At 42.0% G+C, this 19,528-nt stretch overlaps 1 protein-coding gene across 1 annotated transcript; it reads left to right on the top strand.

Annotated features, from left to right (window-relative positions):
* The first annotated feature begins 5,480 nt into the window (after window positions 1–5,480).
* Window positions 5,481–18,879, top strand: sfrp1a (secreted frizzled-related protein 1a). Its single transcript, XM_034596312.1, has 3 exons — window positions 5,481–6,003; window positions 9,567–9,647; window positions 17,176–18,879. The coding sequence occupies exons 1-3, from the start codon at window positions 5,481–5,483 to the stop codon at window positions 17,499–17,501; spliced, it is 930 nt and encodes a 309-aa protein (XP_034452203.1). The 3' UTR covers window positions 17,502–18,879.
* The last annotated feature ends 649 nt before the right edge of the window (window positions 18,880–19,528 follow it).

Here is a 19,528-nt window from a genome sequence, read left to right as displayed (position 1 = left end):
ATGATAAATCTACCCCTGAATCTTGTTGTTTTATGTGGTCTGCACAAATCTCTCATTACAGGCTTAATCAAACTGTGTTTAATGTGGAATCTTTTTGATTTGACTCTCTGCCGAAACAAAGTTGACACCAGGAGTGTTAATTACATTAAACCCACACCCTCACAAGGAGTAAAACCCAAGAAAATGCAACCGCAGATGGACACTTTCAATTTGCTCTGGTTTTCTTCAGTAAGTTTAAAATGTGCTTTATGATCATCGTGCTCATGTTATATCCTCTGAAATCTGCAATAGAAGTGGTCCACCGGTTAATGAACCACAATAAATAAATGTACTGAAATTGTGTGTTCACCACATTTTGCTAAATAAACAAATAAAACATGTCGATCCAAAAGATTTCTGAATATAGAAATGTGAACAGAATATTCCTTAATGCTCTGTAAGTTATTTGAACGATCTAAGTTTTTTAGTTTTGGAGATTTCTCTGCTCCTCTCTCGCCACTCTCTGGCTCCACTGCAGATGATCAACACGTGTTTCACCACAAGTAATGAAACATAGTGACGTCATCGTGAGCTTACAACATCGTGAGGGAGAGGAGAGCTGCTGCAAAAAGACGGAATGTTCTAACTAATATGGCTTTTGTTTTAGATCGATCATGCAAACAACAATGTGACAAGTTAAAGGGTGCTAAGGGGTTTTCACAAGATTAAATTTAAACAAAGGTAAATTAGGCAATTCATTTCCTTCCCATTGCCAGAAGAGGAGTTTTTGTTTTTCACCGGGTGCATCACAAACGCACATCACTGTCTTGCCAATTTAGCACATTCACCTGGGTGTCATGTTTCCATTGTCACTGGATTTTTTTGACCAGTGGAAAAGGGGTTTCAATCACTGGTATGGTCAAACTCCAAAAACTACGGATCCTACATTTCCCATGAGGCAACCAGTATGCATCTTGTCATTAAATCCTCAATGTAAGGTGAATACTGATATCAAACTCCACAAATGCAGACTTTTTTAGAAACACATTTGTAGTCCGGATTCCCAAACCCAAATTAGATCATCATCAGGGTTTTTTGCCCCGATTTTTCCAAAGCCACAGAAGATATCTTCCAACTGCTTTCACAGGATGAGCTGTACTCTGAACGGTTAATAAACTGATCCTGATGTTCAAAATTGGTGGAGGGCCCTTTGTATAAAACTTACAATTCAATAAAATAACTTTGGAAATAGAGAGACGTATCTTCTGGCTGTCAGTCAGATAGAAGTTGTAAAGATCCGGTAAATTTCAAATGGCTGTAAGCTACTCCTCAACTTCTTTGCTCTTACCATCTGGTGCTATTACTCATGGAACCAAAGAGAACAACAAAAAGCAGAACAGGCACGCATATCTAATTGGCTGTTGACATGTTTAGCCATGGCCAGCATTTCCAGCCAAATAGCATGTTGACCACCCACACTTCAGTCTAGCTTCCTTACTCCGCTCCTCTGTGTAGCAAATTAAAAAAACGTGGAACTTTTGCTCATGTTGTATGTATTTATTTCCACAAGTTCAAGTTTGTTTTTTAGTTTCTCAACAGAGAAGAGAGAGGACATAGTGAGTAATGAAGTTACACAGTAAGTCACGGCCGACAGGCGTTACAGTAAAAATAGCTAAATGTGATAATTCTTAGCTTAACAAGAACATTGTGTTTTTTTTCTGTAAAGTATTTTGTTACTCTGTTTTCAAAAGTGATATACAAATATATTTCATTGCTATGTTTAATATTTGGGATGAACCGAGAACTCACATTTCAAAGGGTTTTTAGATCCTGCAGAATATTACCACATATACTGTAAAAGTTGCCAAAAGTATTTTCTGCCCAAATTAAGTAGCCAGTGTCTAAATTCCTCTATGGTGGGTTATCCTCCGCTGTGGTGACCTTGATGTACCCATAGCTTCAGGGACATTAGCCCTGACAACAGACATTCTGTACATTTTACATTCACATAATCATATATTCCAGGTGAGTTGGCTCAACGAACTGTGACCACAGAAACCGCTTAACATAAAATTAGATTACTGCAGAAAGCTGACACACATTCACTGAATGTCACATCCAAAAACATAGGATGGAAGACAGAGGGGTTTGGAAAACGATGACGTAGACACTCCCAACCGCTTGCTGATTGGGCCTTTCAGTCACAACCTAGCCTTCGCTGATCGGACAGGCTCCCTATCACATGACCCTCTTCCAGAAGGAAACAGCAGGCATCAACCTCAGCTTTAGAACGCAACATTAATAATAATTGCATGTGCTGACGCTGTTGTCTTTGCTAACATCTGCTCTTCAGCTAAATTCCGCATTTCACAATGATGCAGCTGCTAACTTGAGTGGGAGATGAGTTATTATTCGAAGTCCAATGGACATCGGCACACGCAAAGCCCACTGGACCTGAGTCATGTTAGTATGGACGGGGATTAAAACTGATACTGAGTCAAAATGCTCATATGGACAGAGATCATTCACCCATGGAAAGTCACAACCTTTTATCATGAGGCGTGTCTCTTCAGTGACTTCAGAGAAAAAGATCAATCAACCTGTGATCACCGAATCGATGCCACAGAGCACAAGAATAAAACTCAGCTTTGTGCGCTGTATGGAGCCCACTGAGATCTCCTGGTGTTACCTGACAGAAAGCAGGTGTGCTTGTTATTTCTGTATTTGACCATGCAGTAGGTCGTAATAGAGCCTTTTCTCCAACACCATCCCTCATGCCCAGTCAGTCCGCGCCTGGTGTCGTGCTCTGGAGGAGGTCCAGTGTTTAGCCACGCAGCGCTCGCTGGTGACAGATGCCTAATGACATACGTGTTCCTTCTGCCATGGCCAAAATGCCCTTTCATGGCAACACACGCACATGTACAGACGATTGCATCTTTAAACACTGGTGAATATAGATGGATAGTCTGCCTTTGGGAAAGTCCCAGAGGCCTGAAAGTCCAAATATTTAGTCTCTCTATTGATAGTGACACACTGTCACAGTTTAGAAAGTGAATGTGGCAGCGATAACAGCGACATCAATGGCTTTCATGTGTTCATATCTGCTTTTGTTTGCAGAAGACTTTACTTCCTCATATGGAAAGTAAATGCAAACCTCCCTCCACTTGCTGCATTTCTTTGTCTCGCTGAGGTTTTGGCTTGTTGCTGTCCGGCTGGTGGTTTTTAGCACGGCCTATCGCTCCTGACAGGAGGCTATGAGCAAAGCCAGGTCTGGTCTGAGGGGAAAAAATGCCTCCTGTCTCTTGAATTTTAAGTCTGCTTTAGCAACCGTCTACAGACAAACTGTTGTTGGATGCCATCAGCCCACAAAGTCGTACCCTTATAAAACCCATTGCTGTCAATTTGAAATGTTAACAGAGAGGTGTTGTCTATAAAATGCTTGGTCTCAGTATCAGCACACAACTCTTTGGTAAGCAGGATGTTATGCAGAGGGATCAGTTAATTCATCATTTAATTAATGAGTTTTTATCGTTTTCAAATTTCAGGTTTCCTTGATTCTTAACTTTTAAGAATGTCACCTTTTGCACGCAAATGATTGTGCAATTTTGTGATTATGGCGCAGTCCAATCCGTCCATGGTGCATAATGCATTTAACATTCTCCAGGCTGTTGGTTAATGTTTTTGTCCTGGCCTCGGTTCAAGAAGCGAGAGAAGAAGAAAATGTCTAGGTGAGCCGTGTCCTCTGCAGCGGAGACAGCTGTAAAACACATTGATTTGATAAATAAGGTCCACAAAGCCATTACTCTGAAAGGTCTGCATGTGCTGCATCCACACTTAAAATCAAATTAAGTGCTTTGTTTTGTTCCTTTTTTCTCTCTCGCTCTGCAGGGACTGTTAACAACACAATGGAATGTAAATTGGGCCACATTTAAATAGAGGGATTTCACACCTTCAGTCTTATCATGGAACGAGGCAAAGCTGGGAGGAGATGGACAGCCACGGTTCAGCAAATTGACTTTAGCCTGTTGTTTGTAATTAGGTTTGGATAAAGAAACGTTTCCACAGCGTTTGCACGTCCAGCAAAGGAGCTGTGAGCCCACCAGCCCCCATTTGATAAGATAATGTACCCGAGAGCTCCTCTTGAAAAAACTGGCTCAGCACTGAAGAACGTTACTACCAAAGTTACATTCTTTTGCAGGGAGTGTGGTAGCTGATTTAATAACAGAGTAAATACTTTTTCTTCTTTTTATTTGGGAGGCGCCTTTCTCTGTCCGTCAGGACTCACTGTGCTCCCTCTGACACATATTTGGAACCACTGGAATGAAAGTCAGCCCTACACCCAGTTTGTGCATCGTGTGTGATTTGAGCTGCAGAGCTGAGAATTGACTTTATAAGATAAATATAAATATAAAATATCTGCAGACATTTTTTCTTTCTCTCATTTCTCCCATTTGTGCTCTTTTGCACTTAAATGGTATAACTGCATGGTTGTTCACTCTTTTTTCACAAAAAAACAGTTTGTAAATCAAACTTAAAAAATAACAATGAGTGATGCCAAGAAAGAATATTTTAAACTAAATAATGTTTTTCAAAAAGATCAAGGAGATCAGTTATCTCCATCCTGACCACCTATATAGGCCTGCTTGGGTTGATAGATCGAATAAACAATTTAATCCAAGTGCAGATTGTTTTTGGTGTTTCTCCAACACAGCAGTAACGTTTGTCAAACAAATTCTGGGTTATTTCCTGGTCACTCCCCTACAAATGCATTGTATTTTCAGATGTGGCAGAAATGCACAAACTAGGTTTGTTATCCACTCATTCTTCTGTAAATATATAATTTCTAAGTATTAATAAAATGTAGGAGGAGGAACTTCAACATCCTCAGAGAGACACAAGTTGTTTCCTGTACCACACTCTGGGATATGGAACGAAAACAAGCCCCAGCAATTCCGCAAAAGATAATATTGTGATAGACACGTTTATTCTGCGTAACAAGCTTGATAATTACCCACATGCCACATATTATCTGGAATCCCTGGTTCACTATAGCGTTAAGATAAAGGAAGTACGCGCAGGGGAGTAAAGCAGGAGTAGGGAGGCTCCTGGAGAGTTTTTACACAGAGGGTAATTAAGAGCTTTGACTGACAGCACAGTGCCAAAAGGCTCAGGCGCGCACCGATTGGCCGGAGAGCACTTTACAATCTGCTCTTTACCAAGCTCCGCGCAGGCAGAGCGCAGTTACCTCCTCAAAGTCTCACAGGAGCAGGACGCACCGGAGAAGCGCGACGGGGCTGCAGCCAGAGGAGAGTGCCCGCAGTGTGGACTTTACCCAAACCAGACACTCGGCACATTTTGCGCACGTCGATCAGCAGAGCTCAGCACCTTTCTCCCTCCATTTGTTTCATATAATTCCGATTTTCTTCATGAAGTGAGTCTCTTGGTTCGCCTGTGTGAGCCGCACTGAGCTGCATTCACGTTATTTTTCGCAAAGAGAAACAATGAGGTCCACTTCGGAGTCGTTCTGGAGGATGGTTCGGCTGGCGGTGACGGTGGCGCTCCTGTCAGTGTGCAGTGCCTCAGAGTACGAGTACCTGAGCTGGAAGTCGGACGCGTACAACCCCGGGCGCGGCTACGGCAAACCCCCGCAGTGCGTGGACATCCCGGAGGAGCTGCGGCTCTGCCACAACGTGGGCTACAACAAGATGCTGCTGCCCAACCTGCTGGAGCACGAAACCATGGCCGAGGCGAAGCAGCAGGCCAGCAGCTGGGTGCCCCTGGTGCACAAGAGCTGCCACCCGGGCACGCAGGTCTTCCTCTGCTCGCTCTTTGCGCCCTTGTGCCTGGAGCGGCCCATCTACCCGTGCCGCTGGCTGTGCGAGGCCGTGCGGGATGGATGCACCCCCATCATGGAGTCGTTCGGCTTCCCCTGGCCGGAGATGCTCACCTGCGACAAGTTTCCCCAGGACGACGTGTGCATCGCCATGACGCAGCCCAACGCGACCGAGGCCACCAAACCGACAGGTATTACGCACAGCACAGGCCTCCTTCCGCGCGTTCCAGATGCTCACACATTGTCAGTATTTAGTATTTATCACTTTTCAACATTTATAAATCGAGACAAACTCATGGGACTGTGCATATTGCTATTTCAAAATGGTTGATTTAGGTTCGTATGCGGTGTCCGAGTGTTTGTGGGTCAGAGAGCAGTTCCATGGCCATCTGAGTGTTGGTGCTTCTTGCTGCTCATCAGCAGCCTGAGAGTTGCTGATGGAGGCTGAAACTGCCCTCACATTTATAGTATAGTATTTGTTCTTGTATTAATTTCAAGGACGTGTCCCATCTGGTTGAAACCTGTCTCTGTCTAATTAATACTGGCACATTTACTTGTTTTTTTTTATCACTGTAATATCTCATTGTTTGTTACCATCAACTAATTTAATGTTTTAGTCCATAAAATAACAAACTGTGATTTGGCAGAGCACTGACCCAAAACCAGAAGTTTCCTGAGAAAAGTAAAATTTCTAATCATTCTGATTTGCATTTAGTTAAATGTTCACTTTTATTTTCCAACATGTTGAGGAGCTGCAGTTTTAAAGCTTTTCTATATTCTGCCAGGAATTCAATCAAAAATTTAAGTAGGCCTACAATTAGATTTTTGCCTTGGGATGCCATATGCTTCAAAGTAACCACTAAGTGCAACTTTAATTTTGAAAAGTAAACCCCCTCTTTCTACACACACACACACACAAACACACACAGACACACACACACACACACACACACCCCAGGTTGCTCACAAAAAGAAAAAAAGACACAGGACACAACCTCACTGGTGTTTTCAGTAGTTGCTTCGGCCTCAGTCACATATCACACATCTTCAGATGCCATGTTTTGTCTATACCACCAGTCTCTAAATTCCCAAAGAAAAAACGGTTAATTTATTGTGATTTAAAAAATGCAGATAAATGCAGCAAATCATCCCATTAGAGGAGCAGGAGGTTTCATGTTGGGTAATTGACTATTTCAGGATTTCTTGGTACAACTAACTATTGACCTCTGAACATTAGCCTCACTAACCTTAGTGCGAAACAGCCACCACTTTTGCCACCGTGTAAAAGTTGACACCGCCGCAGTTTAACAGGCTTGAGAATGTTATTTCAGCAGGGAAGGTGTGTTTGCAGATGCAAATCCCAACACAAACAAACCAAATACAACCTTTTGGGTGAGGAGGGTGAGGGGGTGGTGGTGAAATCAGCCGTGAAAACCTGGATTTGATCCCGTTTTAACAACGTCGACCCTCCACATCTTAAAGATGTTCTCCTGCAGTTACTGTAGTCATTTTCAGTGTATGATCTACTGTAGATACTCTTTCATATGAACGTGAAGTTGCTTGCTGATCACTCGCTGGGATGTTGTACGAATGAAAAAAGTTCTCGAACAGATGGTAGTCATTTATTTCAAGGTGCATGTTGAGCTGGAGGACAATGCTGGGAGGAAGTCCAGCAGCGAGAGGCGAACCTCTGCGTCGATTAATTCCCATTTTCGTCCGAGCCATCACTGACAAATGCATCCGAACTGCTGAAAGACGGAACAATGAAGACATAATTGAATAACACACTGTTCGAGTAACTCGTATTTAAATACACTCTGGAGGTGAGCGAGAGCAACACCCACCTCTCTCCACCCCGCCGCACTCCCCCTGGATATCATCTATCACTAATGGCTCCTTGGCTGCAGATTCCCCAAACCTGTTGGGACTGTGTGTGGGTTGGTATTGAGCAGAGTCAGACAGTTTCATGCGGCATCAGTGAAGAGAGAGTAAGGCGGAGGGGTGGGGGGTGGGGTGGGGGGGTGTCAGCCTGATGAGCCAAGCTGACAAATACCAGAGAAACCCAGAAAAATGCACAAAAGCAACAGGTCTGGGGAAGATAAAGCTTGGGGCTGATACTGAATGGTTTTTGTCTGAGACCTCAGCTGCTCCGCTCGGCTCCCTGCCGATCACATATAGGTGAGGAGGGGGAAGTACAAGCACCTCATTCACTTTGACCATGAACTACGGGGAAATTTCCATCATCACATCATCAACTTACTTACATTTCAATCTCGAGCTGTAAACACAACACCTGAGGTCCTTTGCGCTGAACATGCTGGCCATAAATGGGGGGACTGTGGATCATCCAGCAATTGCACAGAGCTCACTGTATCTGCAGACGGGACTTATCCCCTGTGTGTGTGTGTGTGTGTGTGTAGAGGGGGGTGGTGTTACTGACGGACATGGTGGTATGGACGGAGGCCCATTTTTCTGAAAAAGAGCTCCCTTCTCAGGGTTAGTGGGGACCACACATGGCTGCAAGCTCTCCAGACATCACCTGTTATCATTTGTTGTCAGCGCTGTAGCGATAAAGAAAGCCGGCGCTCTGCCGCAGGACAGAGTTGGGCCTGTTGAAGCCGAACTACTCAGGGGTGTCATGCATTTTTCTTTCTGCCCTGTATACTCTCATGGAACGCAGTAATGTGTAACGTTAAGGTTGATGAAGACAAACAAAAGCAGGCTAATTTTTTGAGCTGGTGATAATTGGTTTAAAGGAGAACCAGGCTCAAATAGGCAAAGGGACTGTGTGACTCTGTAAACAGTGTCTGTTTTCACAAGCTCTTTACACCTGGGTGCTACTTTCACAAGCTTTCGTTAAACACATGTAATGGACAACTGGCAATGGGGAGAAAAGCTATTTGTTTTCGCCTTCTTTAGCCCTCTGCTCAGTCGATCCACTTCCAAGCTGTGTCACTGAAATTCACTTTGTTTGAAAGAAACGCTGCAGGACGCTGCGATCGCACCGCAGGTCCAACTTTGTTTGGAAAGTAAACTCAGCTGCTTGGCATCAAGCAAACATTTGCGGTAAAAATTGAACAATCTTGTTGGTGAAATATTTGCAGGTTTGCCTCTGGATTGAAATTACTTTTTGGCCAAAACAATCTTGGCTTTGTCCTCACCAGGTTTTTGTCTTCCAGTTGGATGTTACTGTCTTTTTTTGTAAATTTGGAGCATACCATTAAGCTTGGATTTAATATCGTTACCATTCCTTCCTCCCATATTTCTCTTACTTTATTTGGAATTTAAGGGTGTATATGTAACTGTTGACCACGATTGAAAGGTCCATTTGAAAAGTGTCTAAATGTAAAAGAGTGAGGAAGAGTTTTTACTCCCGGCTATAAAAGCTGAGGACATTCCTCAGTGAGGTCAGGTCATCAGACCATGCGACTGACACCAGACACTAGAAAGGACGTCTGCATGTAGAAAGGGTTTAAGATTAAAAGATACAAAATAATTAGGAGCATGAATGTGATTTATTTTATTTTTTATATAAAACTCCTCTTCATTCCAAACATGAAGTGACTTGTTTTGTTTTCCTCTTGATTCTTCGTTTGTTCCTTTGCCCACATCCCAAATGGCTGGCCAACGGAACCAATTCTAATAATTAAAACCATGTCAATGATTTATTGCTTGTATCAATGCAACTTGTATTTTTGCCTCTTTTCTGATTTCTGAAACGTGGACTTTATTTTATTTAATTTATTTTTCCCAGGTTACTCCCCCATCTGCCCTCCATGTGACAACGAAATGAAAACAGACGCCATGCTGGAGCACATGTGTGCCAGCGAGTTTGGTGAGTGTCCTCCGAACACCCAATCCGCCGACGCACACGCACACACACACACACACACACACACACACACACACACACACACACACACACACACACAAACTCACAGCATGCAATATACAGTACACTTTGCACTTTGATACGTTTTGACGTGCATCACAGCGCTTCAAACGATCAGAAGAGCAGCATGAGATGGTCGAGCTTTATAACAATGAATTCTGAACAAAGTATGTAGAGAATGTAGAGCATGGTTCATTCCCCGTGTGTGTGCACCTCGTATATGACCACACTTGTCCATATTTGGCAATTTTTGTGGCGAGATCAATGATCTCTGTCTCTGTGTAAAAGTTACAAGCAGAGTTTTATCTCTCAGTGAGATGTACCAGGCCTGTCTGGTCTGCTAACGGATGATGTTCTGTGACTAATGAATTGCGGTCATTAAAGTGTTTATGTGGCAGATCCTCGCTGTAGTAAAGTGAGATGTTTGTTCTGCTGTCTGGGTGGACTGTTGTTCCAGAATACCCTCTGCACATGGGCCAACAGCCACACATAAATGTCTTCTTAAATTAAGTAGTTAATGATGAGCTGTGAGTTTGTTTTTCTTGAAGAAATGTATCTCAAAAATAAATCTAAAAGAACCCGTTTAATTTAGTTTGGTTTAGTTGACCAACATGTTCTTGAGCTGTCACTTTTTATCAACATTATCAACTCTCCCGACTGAATGACATGAGCCATAATAATATAATCCGGAGAACTGGCTACAGAGTCTAACCAGAATTTGCCTTTCACACATGCACATCTTGACATCTTTGTCTGTGTCTTCTATGTGTATGACACCATTTTTTTTCGCCTGGAGATATATGTTTTATTTTCTATTTAAAATTTGTGCGTCTTAAAAGCATCATCAACCCCCCCCCCCCCCCCCCCCCCCCCCCCCCCCCACCCCCCCCCACTAGCTAGAATTGAATCCAGTTTGGATCATCTGATGTGTTCACACGTCAACTTCTCTTGGATTTCTACGGACTTTATATTAGGAGGCCAGGTGGATCGTCTCACTCAGACATTTGCGTTCACACATGCACCTCCTCCGGAGAAAATAAGGAGGAACTCTGGAGTCCAGTGCAGGTCTGAAAGCAGCTTTGGAAAACAAATTACACTTCAAGCCTTGCAACCCCTTACAGTCAGTTAAAGTACTACCTTGTTGTAAGTTCAAAAATCCAAATTCATTATTGCTTTCCCTCGCATGTAGCATTATCGGTAACTAAGCAACCACCTGCAAAGGAGATGATCTGTTTCCTGTTTCAGTGGCGTGTGATATGCATTTTCAGACATGTTAGTGTGGAAAATGATTGTTTCAAATTAACGAGAATTTATTTGTTTGAAATTAGGTGAAAATAGTGCAAGCCAAAGGTGGCTTCTCACATTCACTTCCGTCCAACTTGAATGGTACCAGACTGAAAACAACAGGCAGGAAGGAAGATATTTTGCTGATGGAGGCGAAGTTTAAAGAAATCTGGGGATTTGTATCAGCCAGTTACACTTAAAAAAGACTTAGAAATCATTCAGCTCAATAAAAAAAACACAAGCTGAAATGCAGTTATGAGGACTTCCAGGAATAACATGGGCATGATGCACACAAGATGCAAGATGTTGGGCTTTCATGTTTTATTCACTGGCTGGACCAAAACTTGCGGCAGCTTGAATTCCAGGTGCCTCGCCGAGCAAACATAGACTGGATGCACATTGGAAACAGACTCTCTTCCATTTCTCAGCAAAAGTTTGAAGTTACATTTGTTTAACGAATTGCCTTGTTGTTTATGCTGTGGCGATGAGACCCGCCTTTTTCAGTCTGCGTCCTGCTTTGCCAAGAGGAGGGTGGCACCATTATTGGCTTGTTTCATCTCGGATGAAGACAGATGTTGTTTTCCTTGCTTGTCATAAGTCCCCAAACCAGCTGACACGTGAGGATACACAGACAGATTTAGTATCAGGGCGAGGATGAGACACTGCGCCGCTCATGTTGCAGGTTTGAGCCCGCATGGGACCGACCTGTCTTGGTGTGCAACAAACGTAGCTGTGATTTCAGTGCGACTTGATTGCAGCGAGTGAAAAACAAATGCCGGACAACTTGGCAAGCTTTAGCATCACTGGTCGTATCATTTGTTTGTTGCTTTTTCCAGCCAATGGAATTCAGCTTTGGTCTGAGCAGAAACGTGCAACAGCTATAAATACACCAGCTGAACCCACACACAAGTAATGCCTCGTCTTGAAGGAGAAGAAAATATGCAGATGAAAAAGTCCCAAGCTTTAATCACGTGTTTTATCCCACCAGCGAAAGATAAGGCCATCATTCTGATTGCATACTGCTAGTTATGACTTGACTGAAAGTGGACAACATGGTGGGTAGAGGCGTGCGTGAGGAACCCGTGTTTAAAATCCAAATTGCAGACAAGCCTCTCTGTTTTGTTTGGAGAAGACCACAAAAATAGATATGATAGATAGATTACTTGCTCTTCTCTGTGGAGCACGGAAATGGAAAACCATGAAGAGGCTGGAGGAATGAATCAGTGACTTCCACTGAAGGCTTTATGAATCTGTGCGGACCAATCATGTGTGAAATACCCCTCCCTGGCAGGGGATTAGCATTTTTTTTTATCCACTAGAAACATCCTTTACTGGAAGTTGTGAAAGATCTGTTTTCAGTTAAGGTGGAAGTTAAGCGTGTCTTTCGGTAATACCACTGTTTCGATCATTTGACGCCTGGGTAATCATTTCCCTTCAGTTGCACAAGCGCAGTTGATTTGTCCGAGTGGTTTTATCTTGATAAAAGCCTAGAATGCAGCAGAAGCACAGCTTTTGACCCAATGTGGTTGAATGTGGAGTTTCTCTGGCAGCGGAGGGAAGATTCTTGTAATTTATACGTGTTATTTTATGATAATTCCACAGAGGAAGTCTAACGAGTATCAGGCTACATCCGCATTACTACGTTTTGGTCTGAAACCGCGTCGACTCTGCTACGTATATGCTTGGCACTAACACTACTTCAGATTTTTATTGCTGCTAGAACAGAGAAGTTTGGAAATGCTGCTGGCCCAGTTTAGTTTGAATACGCCGGGGAAGCATTTTAGTCGGGATGGGCAGAAATTGAAGTTTGGAAACAATAACTTAGACACTCACAACTGCTGATTGGGTCTTTTTAGTCCTGACATAGCCTTAGCTGATTCGTCAGGCTCCTATCACATGACCCCCTTTCGGAAGAAAACAACCAGTATTGGCCACGGCTCCCAGTGTAGAACGCAACATAGATAATCAATTCCAAGTGTTGCTGACCCTGTTGTCTTTGCTAACAGCTGTTGTGCAGTTAAGTTCTGCATTTTACCATGATACAGCTGTTAGCATGCGCAGGAGACAAGCTATGTTTTGAGCAATCTGCAACAATTCTGCAATTGACAAATAAATGCTTCCTGTTTACTCTGGCACGTACATGCCCAGTGTACGTGAGTGGTGACGTGATGTTTGAAAACAGAAAACAGAGTTAGATGGATTTAGCCTCAGTGCAGAACTTTGAGCTCACCTGGTGAGGACTGACACTCCCTGAGTTCTCTGAAAACCTGATCTTCCTCCTTCTAACACACACACACACACACACACACGCACACACACACACACACACACACACACAAACTATTTGCAGCACTCAGCTGGTAACAGATTTACAGCTCATCCCACTCAACACTTTGTTCCCACCACAATTTATCTCTGTGCTTAAGGTTTTATGGTACCTCATTGTCCCAAAAAAAACCTCCAGCACCCCTCAATTAAATCTCTCCTCTAACCTCGGACAGCTCACTTTGTTGTCGGTGCCAAATGACTCCTTCCCTTTGCTGACACAGTAAACAACAGGGCAGCCTCGCGCTGGAGAACTGATCACTTCAGGTTATCGGATCCCTTGAGTTTCCATTATTGTAAATGGGGAGAGGTACACACCCTCCTGCTGGGTTTATGAGTCCCCTGGGAGCTGGACGCCTCTGAACCAACACAGGAAATCAGGCCAGGTGTCAGGGACCAGAGGAGAGAGAGGGCTTCCCAGCAAAGAAACTGATATTAGATGCTAAGACAAAATACCTAAATCTAGTTTTCAGTATTCTTTAAGGTGAATAGATGTCTATCTTGTCTGTTTATGTCTGCAAAATAAGGGCCTCCTCTTAACTTTACTAGAGGTTTGATATCAAAATTCACATTAAATTAAAGGATTTAGTCTAATTTAGTCTAATTTACCAACAAAATAACTAAAGTGTTTACCTTCTTGTAACCCTTCAAACCCCTCTATTTTTGCCCATTTCTACTGGTTAGAGTCAGTTCAGTCAAATAATGATTCTTCTGAGCTCCAAAGAGGTCAAATATATCCAATAATTCACTCAAGAAATTGCAAAGATGATAGAAAAGTGCATCATTTTTGTTCTGTGGACACATGTCTTTTTAATCCTATGCGGGGGATAATTTCTTTCAGTAAAGGAAAAACACACTATTAGGTGGCAGATTACAGCAGAAAAAACATTTAAAAATAAAGTAGTATTATCAACAAAATGTACTTTAAGTATCAAAAGTTACCATTTTTTAGTATGGTATAGTATTAGAGAAAAGAGAAGCAATTTTGGTGGTCTTCTCTAATTTTGGCTTTACTCCTAAATACAGAATACAATGATCTCCGTGGGCCTGTAAAACTGCCTCATATGAAAGAATCTGTGAAGGAAAATCACTGTTTGGTTGAATTCCTCAAAACTCGTGACCACACTATGGCCAAAGCTTACGATGAAGAGTCACAAGTACACTTTGAAGCAGATATTTTGAATTTGAAGGTACATAAGCCAACAAGGTTCAGAATCATTGATCTATCTCATACTCATATTTACATATATTATTGATCCCAAGTGGACAGCTCTAAGTACCTTTATTTTACACCTGACATCTGAATGCATCTCCACATGCCTCTGGAGTGACATGCCGCTTGTGATCTGACATCAGTTTTCCACTCTGTATGCAAATAAACACCTATATTATTCTGTTTGCAAAGATCCACTGAAATGTTTTTAACATAAACACACTTCCTGTGTGAATCTGTTCAAACTGAGTTTCCCGAGCTGTTTGACAAACCTGTCATTTATCTCTGTAGGCCTTTTGAAATGTTCAAACATTGAGGACAAACCAGTTTATGCTATTTGAGTGCAAGAATAAGAACACATTTCCACTTATGCAGACGGTATCCCTTAAGTAGTTGGTCCTTCAGTGTGGCCCAGGATGTTCATTCACATTGACAAAAGAACGCGACCACAAGCAGCTTCCACCAGTGAGTCATTCGTACGTCTTGGGTGTGTTCACACATCGAGCTGTACAGGGGCCTGGTTACTTATTGGTTACTGGTGACACCAGTGCAGAAACAGCACCAGCTTACCGTCCATGTTGAGAATTCGATGTATGCTGTGATTCTCCATGAGAATGTAGCAGCACCTCCACTGATGACCACGTGGCTGGATGGATTGCTGAGCCACCTCACTGCTCTATCGCACATTATAATAACGTGTGGATGTGTTTGAAATCTCACAGGAAAACTGTTATTAGGAGAAAAGGAAGTGTTGCACCAGTCAAGAGCATAAAAAAGTTGTATTATCAACGAAATATTGAAACAATTATTTCATGTTAACCTCGTACTGAATGATGTTGCTGGGGAGATTAAGCCCTCAAACAACACAAGGTGCAAAGAAAGGATTAAAGATTTTCAAGGATTGAGGATTTATCAAGATGAAGTCGTTTCAGGGGTGGGCAAGGCCTTCTCGTTTATGACTCACTAATAATGAACGCTGCCCATTTTGATTTCACTGAACACTAAGCCTCCTCATAGAGACCTTTTGAGAAACTAGAGACGGAGGATAAAAGTCCTAATCCCTACCATGTGCACTCTTAATACTGGGAAAAACAGGGCACCTCTTTTTTAACACTTTAATTAGCAATGAGAGATGCGAGCGCAGAGGGAGAGATGAAACGTTTGGAAGTTTCTTTTGTGCCAATTTGGGTTTCTAAGTCAGGCATAACTCTGCGAAAAGTGAGTCAAGAGGGATTTGGTCTCTAAAACTGTGGAGAAAATTAGACACAAGTTGTATTTTTTTTCTCGAGTCCGGATCTTTGCTGGAGCGTGAAGATGATTCATGCTCAATCAGGCTGTTCTCTGCACTCTAGGTCACAAGACTTCATCTCTGACATGAATCAGTGGTTTACCCTGACACCAGCTCTGTCAGTTAGATTGAGCAGAGCGTGCCATGCTCTTTATTTTCCTTTCGTGCTGCCGTGCGCCACACACACACCAGTGTGTGTCGTGGAAAAATGAGAGAACATAATGTGTGGAGGCATACGAAGATTTGGACCACCAGAGTCTGACTCGTGCTCCATTTCAGAGGGGGAACTGGCCGATACAAAGTGATTAGAAGGTTAAATAGAGTTTAGTGAAAGATCAGGAGTATTATCGTCAAGCTGAAAAACAGATCAGAGGGGAGTAGAAGCCAAGTAGGTGTGCACCAATGCAGTGTTACACATGGCTAATTGTTATAGAAAAATTCAAGGTACCCCTAATATTGGCCAGACAGACATAGTTACTATCATAAAGTATAGAGGTTACTCAGTATTTTCTTCTATAATAAAACTTTCATAACTTTTTACTCTCTAAGTTGAATCTAATGTTAGATCTTTGTTGGGAAGCAATACTTCTAAATGTGTAATTTTGGTGTCACACGTGGCTCACATGATTTAGTATCAGACAGTCTGTGATGCAGATATGGCTTTACATTATAGTAACGGCCTGAACCTGATTATTATGATAATCATAGAAGGTTTTATTGCATGAACAAGAATTGCAGAAACACATCGGGGGAATCCTGAATTTTCTTCTAAGTCTCTGTTAGCTGTTTCTTACCAGCTTACACGGTAATAATCATGGTCAGCCATCGAGAGAAAACAAATCCACATCAGGTGTAATGTAGGTTAAGATAGATTTCTGCAAACTCCAGTATGAGTGGAATTCTATTGTAAATTGGCATAATTTCAGCACAACACACAACAAAGAACCTATTCATTACATGTGATTATGTCCCCATGAGTCGGTGCATTATTTAGCTATAGGGCCTGTGTGATCAACAGTAACCTGTGTGCTATAATAAATACTGCTACATTAACTATTTAAAGTGGGGTATTTAATTTTGTGTAGAGGTAGATGATTTTTACCAACTTTACAGCGACACTGACTTACTGTATCTGCAATAAGCTAATATTAGCCGATATATTTGACCAGATTTATCAGTCTGTATATCACAAATAAAATTACATCGCACACCTTGGTTACACTCAAATAATAAGTCTTGCTACGGATAAGGCTATTCATCAATACGACAACATTGTCAACTGAGGTGTTCAAACCAAAACTGTTCAAAGCCACACCAAGTCGCCTTTAAACAATTGTTTGTCTCCTTTTCTCCACTTGCAGCCATCAAGACCAAGATCAAGGAGGTGAAGCGAGAGAACATGGACCGCAAGGTGATCCTGCAGAAGAGGAAGAAGATGGTGAAACAAGGCAACCTGAAAAAGAAGGACTTGAAGAAGCTGGTGTTGTACTTGAAGAATGGCGCGGACTGCCCCTGCCAGCAGCTAGACAACCTGGGAAACCAGTACCTAATCATGGGCCGCAAGGTGGATAAGCAGTACCTCCTCACAGGCATCCACAAGTGGGACAAGGCCAGCAAAGAGTTCAAAAAGGCCATGAAGAAGCTCAAGACCTACAAATGTCCCGCCTTTGAGAATGTCTTCAAATAAAATGATCCTGCAACCATCGCCGGTCGCATCTCATCCTACATATGAACTTGCATTAAGCATTAAAATCCCAAACTTTGCTTTCTATTGTTCTGTTTATATATCTATATATCTTTGTATATTTACATATACTTTGAAATGTCCATTATCAAGTTTTAGTCAAATGTGGTGAGTGATGACACCACACATAATTAAAGGTTGGGGTTTCCTTTTTTTTTTGCTTTTCTTTTGCTTAAGAAAAGGACATTGTAGTAACAGCCCCTCCTGACTGAAATCATTTCCATTATATATGTATGTAGATACTTTGTTACACCCATTATCCTACAGCTTAGTAGGTTATGCTGAAAGTAATAGTTGGACATTTTTCTTCCGACCAAGAGCTAGATGAACTGACTGATTCCACTCTCGTGTCTGTACAGGTAATGTGACGCTAGAGACGCCTACGTTAGCATAAAGACTGGAAGCAGGGTGAAACAGCTATGGCTTTCCAAAGGCAAGAAAAACACAGGTTGTCATTTTTACGTTTTGTTTTTTGTACATATTAAACAAATAAAATATACCATGTTATTAAGTGAGTTTTAGATGCGTTTAGACTGATTTCCTTTTGGGGGGGACAGAGCCTGGCTAATGGTTGCTTCCCTGCTTCCAGTCTCGCTAACGTAGGGTAAACATCTGCTGGCACTAGCTTTGAAATTAGCATAGAGGAATGATACTGATAATTATCTATCCGTTGGCAGGAAAATGTTCCAACTATTCTTTTAAATATGTATCGTTTTGATCATATCATAAATCATAAAGTAAGTACACTATAGAAATTGGCAGTTGTGGTTTTGTGGTGCCAAACTACAGAGCAGCTCACGATCGGGTTCCTCTTGGGTAAGTTATTGACAGACAAATGAGAAAGTGCTGCTGTTAGCTGATTGTTTAGTCGAACTTAAGACTGTAATATCAACAGGTTGATGCTTTGCTATTCATTTCTTCATGTCATTGTTACATAATTCTTTTTGTGACTTGAAATATCGTAAGAGAATCATTACCACCGACCTGCATCACAAGATAATGTGTAGAGTTGTGTGCCACATTTCTTGATTTCACGTTGTGTTGTCACCTGACAGTTGGCTAAATGTTTTGACCACTTTGCTGTCTCGACATCCGGTCTAACTGCAGTAATCAGTATTCACCAGTAATGGAAATGCCTTGTAGTCATATGTGTTGAAAAAGTGCAAAAGTTAGAAGTGCAACTGTTGCCAACTCTGTGCTGTTTTGGTTTGCTGGTCCGTTGTAGCACTATTTTGTTGCAGATTTGAATGTGAGCGGTGCATTTCTGCCTATTACATGTACATACAAATTTTACATAAATATGGAAAAACTGTGTCACTCATTTTGTTTAGTTTTCTTTGATGGGTTTTCTCATGACAATGTTGGCTGGCTGCTCAACTCACTACTTTGATCCAAAGAAATAGCTCAATATCAACAGGAAGATTTCTTGATAATATCCAATCCAAGATAAGCTTTTCAAGGCTAATATATCAACATGATTCTTTTCTTATGGTGAATGACTATTACACAACCTTTCACAGGTGATTAACATCAGTTTTCTTTGGGTCATTTTTCATTTTATCAACAACAAGTGGTAAGTGAATGCACGTCTCACCAGACCAGACCTCACACAAGCCCTGTGTTCATACAATATGGATGAGTGTGGAGCTAGTGCATCCTTTTTAATTACCGTTACTTTGTGGGTGTCGGTTTGCAATTTTTGACCAATGCAGGACTCTGATTTATAGCTCCTAGATGGTGGGTGTGTCCTAATGGCTTTGCTGATCCCATGACTTTTCACGTTATATAAGTTAAATCCAAATAACTTGACATTTAATTTAAAGCCTCGCTGGGCCGAAGTTAAAGTTCACAACGCTAGCACAAGGCTGGACTACCAAACAGTTAAAGTGGGCAACTGCCCAGGTGCCGCAATACCTTTGTTTGTGGAGAAAATAATTTTCCATTAATTTGATTAATTACTGATTTATTAG

Source organism: Hippoglossus hippoglossus, chromosome 9 (genome assembly GCF_009819705.1).
Source record: "Hippoglossus hippoglossus isolate fHipHip1 chromosome 9, fHipHip1.pri, whole genome shotgun sequence".
NCBI classification, from domain to species: domain Eukaryota; kingdom Metazoa; phylum Chordata; class Actinopteri; order Pleuronectiformes; family Pleuronectidae; genus Hippoglossus; species Hippoglossus hippoglossus.
Note: the sequence above shows the minus strand (reverse complement) of the source record. Positions and strands in the feature narration are given on the sequence as shown.

Excerpts from the sequence above, each read along its gene's own strand:
- sfrp1a (XM_034596312.1), top strand. The coding sequence starts at position 5,481 with ATGAGGTCCACTTCGGAGTCGTTCTGGAGGATGGTTCGGCTGGCGGTG. Across the intron at positions 6,004-9,566 it reads CGAGGCCACCAAACCGACAG|GTTACTCCCCCATCTGCCCT; the intron begins GTATTACGCACA and ends TATTTTTCCCAG. Across the intron at positions 9,648-17,175 it reads CATGTGTGCCAGCGAGTTTG|CCATCAAGACCAAGATCAAG; the intron begins GTGAGTGTCCTC and ends CTCCACTTGCAG.